This window comes from Protomyctophum bolini (assembly GCF_963924005.1).
Source record: "Protomyctophum bolini genome assembly, chromosome: 10".
Taxonomy (NCBI): Eukaryota; Metazoa; Chordata; class Actinopteri; order Myctophiformes; family Myctophidae; genus Protomyctophum; species Protomyctophum bolini.
The window spans coordinates 35775187-35784642 of NC_137871.1; the positions used below are offsets into that span (position 1 = coordinate 35775187).

The 9456-nt window shown below is 42.7% G+C and overlaps 1 protein-coding gene across 1 annotated transcript; it reads right to left on the reverse strand.

The window, feature by feature from the left end:
• Window positions 1-6551: 6551 nt before the first annotated feature.
• Window positions 6552-8997, reverse strand: LOC308322669 (kelch domain-containing protein 3-like). The gene is made up of 2 exons (XM_080774065.1): window positions 8940-8997; window positions 6552-7911 (listed from the first exon to the last, which is right to left on the reverse strand). The coding sequence occupies exon 2, from the start codon at window positions 7830-7832 to the stop codon at window positions 6753-6755; it is 1080 nt and encodes a 359-aa protein (XP_080630191.1). The 5' UTR covers window positions 7833-7911; window positions 8940-8997; the 3' UTR covers window positions 6552-6752.
• Window positions 8998-9456: the final 459 nt, after the last annotated feature.

The window sequence follows — 9456 nt, forward strand, 5'->3', positions numbered from 1 at the left end:
CCGCAGCCACGCAACACCATGGACGGCTATCAGTTAGAAGTGCCCTTAGACTGCTCTGTCTCAATTGGCTCTTTTCGACTACAAGGTAGTAAGCGAACTAACCGCGCCGCACCGCGAAACATATATACACGGGTGCTGGATTCGTTTCCTTGAGGCTATGGCGACGGTTTCAGATGAGGTCCCTTGGAACCTAATTTGGGGCCTTGCTAAGGAGGTTGGTACGAACGAACCCAGAACTCATAGGCCTACTTATTTTTTTATTTTCTTCTAAACTAGTGAAAATGGATGTACAATCTCACAACGTGACATGTTTAGTTTTTTAATTCGTTTTTTTTTATATGACCTACCTCCTCCTTCAGGGTGGGTGTGATGCAGGAAACGTAAAATCGCCAAGGAACTTTCACAGGTTCTGGAATGTTTCAGGTTCTGGTGGCAGGGGGGGGGGTAGACCCTTCGTAGTCTAAAAGAGCCAAAAGTGACCTGTGTTGTATTTGTTCTTTTTGTTTTTTAGATTTGTTTTCTCTGTGCTCTGGGTGTGTGTGTGTGTGTGTGTGTGTGTGTGTGTGTGTGTGTGCGTGCGTGTGCGTGCGTGCGCGTGCGTGTGTGTACGTGCCTCAGCAAGCGATTCATATAGATAAGAATTTTGAATTAATTACCTCTCCTTTTCCTTTACTCTGAAACAAACAGAATAATCTTTACGTTTTGACACCACTTTTAGCTTCAATGAAAGGGTTTCACAGAAGGCACGAAGGAAAGCCTGCTTTCACGAAGGAATAAACCGTTTAGCCGCGTGCACCCCTAGCGTCGCGGCCACGTATAGGCGAACATCCGAGCAAAAATATTATTTTGGTAAGTGATATAACTGTAGGGTTTATAAATGGTTTACCCTCAAGGATTTCTACACGTAGCATAAACGCGTGTGGTGGTGTGCTACTGGTAATCTGCTGTGAGCTCTGTCAGGAAAGACTCTATATACACTACAGTACATATACTGTATGGATAGCTTAGAAAAAAACATACAGCTTGCCTACTTATAAAGGACCCAAGGCACTCGTAATGCTGCGTTCACACGGGCACTTGCAAAGATCGCAGCATAATTTGTGCCTTTGTAAACATCTGTTGCTCACACGGTCATTGACGTCACCAAGTGTGCGTCCGTAGTGTCATTGCAGCTACAGCTGTTGCTTTGCCTATTGGAAGTTAACCCATTTGGACCTGATTCTAAATCATGACAGTTATTACACCTATGTTTCTATGTCGGTGGTTCTCGAACTATTTCATGTCAAGGACCCCAGAAATTATATGTATTTGGCCACTGGACCCCCATCTGAAAATATGTTGTTCCAGGGAACCCCCAGACGCAAAGATTTTAGTTAAAAACGTTTGCTGTGAAAGAATATACATGCAAAGATTTGCGTCACATTTTCACAATTTTCAAAAATAGCAGATCTACAAGCTGCCGTGCTATGAGCTTGTAGATCTGTTATTTTTCAATAGCTAAAGTAAAACCTAATGCTTAAAACACATTGGTTCCTGTCCTGAATGGGTTAAACCCAGCTCAGCTTCAGTGTGTAGGTTTGTAGCTTTTGCAGCAGCTATAAACATCGGATCCGTATTTGCATCTTCATGTTGCTGGCCTCCATTGACAATGAATGAAGACTGTATCTTTGCCTCTGCCCGTGTGAACGTAGCATAAACTATTTTAAGACTAGATCTCTCCCCCCCCCCACCACCACCTCCTGTCTCGCTCTTTTTGGTTTGACTTTTTCCTACATACTGTAACTCTCTTTGGCAGCCTGGCCAACAGCTACGAGTTAAATTTATTTCAATTCTGTCCTTTTCTTTTCTCCCCCAAATTCGAGGTTCTGTAGAGTAAGTGATATTTTCTGGTTAACGCAGTAACCAGTAACGCTGGTCTCCCTGTCTCTTCAGTAACCAGTAAAGCTGGTGTCTCCCGTCTCCTCAGCGCTTTAATAAACAGAATACATAAGATACATTCTTAGGTTGGTTAGAATCTTCATTCAATCAGGACAGTGAACCCCAGCACAAAGACATTTTCTTTCAGGCAAATTTGCAATTTTGTCTGCTCATTTATTGTATCACTTACACTTTGTTTCCTGGTTGGCTAAAATGTATATCCTGACCTGAAGACTCTTTACTAGAGAGATGGGGAGACTTTAAAAAAAACTGTTGTTAATGATTATCATCAGAATATGCTATTTAGGGCACCTTTTCTAAAATGTTGAAAACCTTGACCTGGGACTGGACAATGTCCCGTACTGAACTATGAAGAAACGATGCAGTGGATGTGGCGTCGCGACGGAACGGAATGGAGTGGCAGTGTTATAAGGCAGCTTGCGTGGTCGTCGTGGCCTGGATGGCCCTCTATGTATAAGACACTGCTTCTCAACATTGGCCCTCCGGGGTCCACCATCGCTCCAAGTGGACCCTTACATTTGTTTTTGTACAATATTTTTGGGGCTTTTATTGCCTTGATTGATAGATTAACAGTAGTTTGACAGGAAAGGGGGAGAGAGAGAAGACACGCAGCAAAGGTCGTCGAGATCGGGACTCGAACCCACGACACACTGTCAGGCTGGATTACCAGCCTAGGTGCCTGGACCGCTCGGCCGACCCAGGCCAATGACTACAAATGTAACTTTAATTTAACCTAAGGATGAATTGTCTCGTATATAATTGCGATTAACAATTTATTCGTTTTTTCTTTTTTTTTTGGCAATGAACATCGTAACGTTACAATTTGTATTTCCGTTTGCCTTTTATAGGCATCGTAATCACAAATCGCACAAACACAGACATGACAAATAACTCGTGTCGTACTTACACAACTTGATACACTTATTTATCTCTGAGACCCGAATTGACCCCATTCCATTTGTACACCAACCTCAAGAGTCACAGACCTGCAAACTGTCCATTCGGACCACATGATATTCCTGCGTGCCCTGCGTTGAGAAATGTGTGTGTGTGTGTGTGTGTGTGAGTGTGAGAGAGAGAGAGAGAGAGAGAGAACCACTCTGCATAATACTCTGTGGATGTCAATAATGAAGCTTCCATGCTTTGGTTTATATGTTTATAAGAAAAAGAACAAAACTATTTGACCTGATGATGAAGAACATGAATGAATAAAAGGAGATGAGGGACATTGAGAGGAGCTCTGGGGTGTCTGTGCGTCTGTCTGTTCCTTCCAGGGTTGCGTTTCATCGCTGCCGTGGCGGAAACTAGAGCTGGCCACAATTGCATGCGTGTGTCTTTTAATATTAATGTTATGTTCTCATGTGTGTCTTTTTAATATTAATGTTATGTTCTCAACATGTTTGTGTTTTGCCAGTTAATTATTTGGGGGCCCACTTATGCTATCCTCACAGCCGACATGCGGCTTCTCAACCTTTGGGTCGTGACCCCCGGCCAGGGGTGTCCCATAGTAGTCCCTAGATTGTGCGTGTGTAAAACATTACTGCATCATAGCTTGTACATACGGTACGAGTGACAGAGGTGAGTTCATCCTCTGTGTTTAGATGGAGTGACAGGTGTGTTCATCCTCTGTGTTTAGATGGAGTGACAGAGGTGTGTTCATCCTCTGTGTTTAGATGGAGTGACAGGTGTGTTCATCCTCTGTGTTTAGATGGAGTGACAGAGGTGTGTTCATCCTCTGTGTTTAGATGGTGTGACAGAGGTGTGTTCATCCTCTGTGTTTACTTTAGATGGAGTGACAGGTCTGTTCATCCTCTGTGTTTAGATGGAGTGACAGAGGTGAGTTCATCCTCTGTGTTTAGATGGAGTGACAGATGTGTGTTCATCCTCTGTGTTTAGATGGAGTGACAGAGGTGAGTTCATCCTCTGTGTTTAGATGGAGTGACAGAGGTGAGTTCATCCTCTGCCAGGGCAGCACAGGTGTGTTGAGCCGGTCGGTCCTGGTTGCACTCAGCCTTGTCAAAGCAGGAAGGAGCAGAGATTTGGCACGTGGTTCGTTCAGATTTTTCACTTCACTGCAGCGTCTGGAGGAAGTACTCCCAAAATGGAATTAATACAAGTAGCGCTACCACATTGTAGAGATGCGCCGTTACAACTAAAAGTTATGAATTTGAAACGTTTTACTTGTAAAAGTACATATTTTGGCATAAAGATTTGACAGTAGCTTACCAATTGTAAAAGTGCTCATTGTACAGAATCATATTATTGGATTGTTATTGATAATGCGTGTACATGTTCAACAGCTAAAGTGGCACAACTTATGTGCCACTGGGTATATTAACCTACAATTACGTAATTTATCAATTTATTTAAATGTTTAAAAAAGTGCAATATTTGACTCTGAAATGTAGAGAAGTATATGTCTAAACGAGTATCAAGAAATGGAAATACTCAAGTAAAGTAAACTCAAAATTGTACTTGCTGTAAGTACAATTTGAGTAAGTGTACATGGCTACTTTCCACCAGTGGTTGCCAGACCTGTTAGTTCTGTATCTGGGTCTTGTCTCGCCCTTATCCCATGTGTCTGTCTCTGCTAAGTCCCCCCCCAGCTAAATTAGTTAATTCAGCATCACAATCATTTTAACCCATTCTGACCTGAGATCAGATTCATACGAGGTTTCCACTGGACACACACTCGTCTGATGAACCCATTCTGACCTGAGATCAGATTTTTAAAAATGTCAGTCGTTCTTCGATTTTTCAAAAATAGCAGACCTACAAGCTCGTAGCGCGCCACTCGGTGGCGCGCTATGAGCTTGTAGATCTGCTATTTTTCAATAGCTAAAGCATAACATGATGCTTAACACCAAAATGGGTTCCCGTTCAGAATGGGTTAATTCAGCATCACAATCATTTTAACACTTAATCCCTATTTTGAACATTTAAAAAAAAATACAAATCATAAATGTTTTAACACTGGGGGTCCCTCGCGGCAATGCTTTCAGAGAGGGTCCGAATGCATTATCAGTAAGGGGCTCCCTGACATGAAAAGGTTTGAGAACCACTGGTGTACAGTATAAAAGGGTCCATTTGTATATACTCTCTGCTGTGTGACAGTGTCAACTAAACGGCACCAGTGCAGAATGCAGTCAGGAGTAACAGTCCTGTGTCTGCGTTTCCCTCTGTCTGATAAAACACCACTGACCGCACGGGGCTTCTGTTTACATCTACAGTACGCTAAGACATCCTCAGTGTTCTTTTAACTCTAAATGTGTACTTAACTGTACAGTACTTAAGTAAATGTAGTCTATTGTTCCTCTCTCGACATGGCAAGTTTTCCGTGTCCATTTCGCTTGCGTTCGTCTCACTATATTTCAACTCTCTTCTTTTTTTTTTAGGCCGCCTTACTTTCTGTGGCCTTATATGGCCGTGCCACCCCGGCAGCCTAGTGATCAAAGCCCGACACGGAGGAGCTCCACACAGACAGACTTCATAAACCTTCATGTTGTCGTCTTCTCCTAATCTTTGCTCTGACCCTCCATCTCTCTCTCTTCCCTCTTTCCACCTCTCCTTTTTAATCCAAGCGTTCTTCTCCTTTGTTTGATCTGACTTTTATATCGGCCTCTCAGACATGCTGATGGATAGTCCTTGGGAGTTGTATTTATTTCAAGCCAAAAACGTGTTGCCAGCGGTGAAAAGTAACTATTAAGTACATTTACTGTTTAAGTACTGTACTTAAGTACAATATTTACTTAAGTACTGTACTTAAATACAATTTTAGGGTATTTTTACTTTACTTTAATTTACTTCTACTCCTCAGATCATTTTTTACTTTCACTAGTTACTTTGTAGATTTGGATTATTAATACAAAACATACATTAACCAATTCAGCCCTATTGACATTTTGGCCATTTGAAAATAGTTTGTAGATCAGCTATTTTCAAAAGATTCTTATACATTTGAAAACTTTAAATGAGAGATTCTGCCTCAAGAGTACTTTTAAGGACATTTTTATGCCAATCGAGTTCTACATTGCAGTATTGATACTTTTCCTTAAGTAACAGCTTTGAGTACTTTTCCCACCACTGCGTGTTACCACCTGGGTTATGGAGTGAGTGAAATAGGCTCTGTCTTTTACTCTCCCTCTCCTTACAATCTCACCCTGTGACCCTCCTCTCTCTGTCTCCTCTCAACCTGCCTTCTCACCCTGTGACCCTCCTCTCTCTGTCTCTACCTCTCCACAACCTGCCTTCTCACCCCGTGACCCTCCTCTGTCTCTACCTCTCCACTCCTCTCAACCTGCCATCTCACCCCGTGACCCTCCTCTCTGTCTCTACCTCTCCACTCCTCAACCTGCCTTCTTGCCCAATTCCTTCCTCTTCTCTCTCCTCTGTGTGTTCCTCTGGTACTGGTTTTGACAGCAGATTTAGTTAGTCGCAGTCTTTTGAATAAAATCACATGTTAAGTAATGTGTTGGATTTTAGACAGGAAAGGAAAGTAGATGGACCATTTATTGAAACAAATGAGATACAGTTCAACTTTGCGTTAAAGGCTTCACGGAGTCCACACTCTGGGAGATATTCTCTGAATTTTGTCGAAGCAGCATGCTAAGCAAATTCAGAGAGCATTATAAAATAATAAAACCCCTTGTGGGTATACAAGAACAGGTACATATCAAGACAGTTAGAGATCAACTTGAAACATACAACTTAAATGTATTTTAATACCATGAATGCAGACTCACGTGTCCCTGTATAAACTAACGCTGTGCATCATTTAGTCCATTGCGGAAATAGCTGCGTGCCAATTTTTCCAATCATTTGCAACTTTCTCCTGTTCTTTTTTTCACATCCCTCGTCATGGCTACCAGTTCCAACCTGAGTTCGTGTGGGAGTTCTGACCAGTCTGCACCGTGTTGAACAACTGAACCCATACACAGCGTCTTTAGACTAGGACAGTCCAGACTCAGGTGAGTCAGGTCTAAGACGTACAGATCGTCAGTATGCGCAATGATACGATCTCCCACCATGCACCACCACATGGGCCAGTAACCCGACTGGGCCGGGCATTCCCCCTTGGGTTCAACCTTCTTCCAGGAGATGGTCTTTGGATTGAACTTCCACATTTCATCTGTGAGTCGAGAGTATTCATGGCCACCAAATATGTACAGCTCCCCGTGGCGGGCGAAGGCTGCGTGAACCTCGTGAACAGGTAGAGTATAATAAGGCGTGCTTAGCCAGCAGTCGGTCTCTGTGTCAAACACTCTGACGGTGTTGTGGTTGACGGTGTTGTGGTTGAACCCCGAATGGAAGCCCCCGAATACAAACATCTTTGTCCCCATGATGGTGGCAGAGTGATACGTCGAAATGGGTGGTAGAGCTCCTCCGGGGACGATCTTAGTCCAGATCATCGTGGTGGTGTCCAACTTGTGGATGTCGTTAAACCATATTGTGGGGTGGCCCGGGTGGTGGCACCTTCCTCCGTGGACATACATGAACTTCCCCAGGACGCAGGCCGAGTGATCGGCCCTCGTCTCTGGAAAGGACCCGGAAGCCTTGCGCTTCAACCATCTGTGCACGTCGACGTCGAAAGCATACACCTGGCCGGCTCGAGTGTCATAGTGTCCGCCCCAGATGTAGATGATGTTCCCTACCAGCACAGCCGTGCTGCCTAGGACGTACAAGGGAAAGGTGGGAATGTCATGGATGACGCTGCAAGTGCCTTGGGTCTCCACCGGAGACAGCTCACTCCAGCTCGAGGACACCGTGTCGAAGATGTGCACATCGATGACCTCGTCGAAGTTTTCATGGACTCCGAAGCAGTAGAGCCGCTGTCCCACGGCCACCGTGGCTCGACCGCATCTCTCTGGTCCTCCCAGACGCGTCCAGCACAGCATCCCTCACAGCGGATCTTATGTCGAACCGTAAACTTTTAGGACTGCTATACCGTGATATTCTGATGGCAGAAGATGTGTCCTGTTTGTTACAGGGAAAATAGACAGATTTGTTGCGTCCCTCAAAACAGGCTGCAAGCTGCATGTCTCTTTATTCACAGAATCTTATTTTAATTTCCTTTCTCTTTTTCTCACATCAACCGTTTGCAAAATAATCTGCATGTGCTCCAAAACTCACATTGTTAATACTGCTACTTTAATCAGTCTCAGTCTTATCAGTTAATACTATACTATAGTAAACCTGGCTTTGTAGAACTTTTTTTTTAAATAAAGAACACATTGAATTAATCAAAATATCACAACTCAATTCAATAAACATTTGTACAATCACACAAAACCCTGTGCTAAACTGTCGTGTTAAAGGGACAGTTCAACATTTTTTAACTTAATTTGTATGAAATACCATTAATATAGTGGTTGCAATTAATATAATGATTGTATTAATTAATTGTCCGAGTCCCGTGGTCGGAGTTCTGCTCGGAGAAGTAGTTCCGGTCATTTTGTGGGGGGCACTGGGGCCGCGCATTAAAAGTAAATTAATCCACAAAACTGTTTGTTGAGTCATTTCTAAGATAATAGTGAAATTTCGTTCAACTTAGTAGTGTCAGTGATATGGACACAATCACACAAAAAATATAGTTCTGTCTGTGTGATAGAGGGGTAAATAAATGAACGAAAGTTGCTACTACATGGTAGAAATAGGTCAACAATAGCTTCAAATTACATTAGTTTTGTGAGTTAATTTAGAACAGCCACCACGGGACTCGGGCAATCAACCACTATATTATTGCTGGCAAGTATTTCATACAGCTAAGTTAAAAAATTCGGAACTATCTGAACTAGTCTAGTCAAATAGCTTGCGTTTTCACAGAAAATAAACAAGGCCATTTTAGAATCAGTCATACATTCAATGCAAACTCCAAGTCTCAAACTAAACCAAAATCCAAAACAACATTTCTGTATATTCTTAGACCAAACAAAAGAAGAAAGGTTATGAGTCCTTTGAAATAAGTTGTGAAACTTGTGATGCTTTTGTTGTTACTTACTAACCTGTTTTGTAGAGGGAAAATATACACAGGAGATTTACGTTCCCCTGTCAGTGTTCTTCAAAGCAGGCGCTGCTGCAAGCTGGTATCTGAAGGACGGAAGCCTCCGTGGTCCAGAAGCACACAAGACACAACCTTTTACACTACAGTCTGGAGTCTGGACGGACACAACCCATGCCCACCCAATAGGCGAAACTCCCCCTGGTGGCTTGACTAAGTAACTATTATTACTACTTTTTTTAACACAAAACACATCTGGAATTCTGGATTTGGCCTCTCTCAATGCAAATAAAATAAATAACAAAACAACAATTGTGCACATATGTAACAGATTGCTATAGAATATAGATGCAAGACTACGTCACTCCCAATGATTAAGCGGGAGACTCTTGTTTATATTGTGCAAATTCAGGTGTGTTTCCAAATAATCCCTCGTGTGCCAGTACAATGGGGATTTATTAATACAATATACAATATTGTGCCACAGGCTACAAATAAAACATGTACAATAAATAGTATTT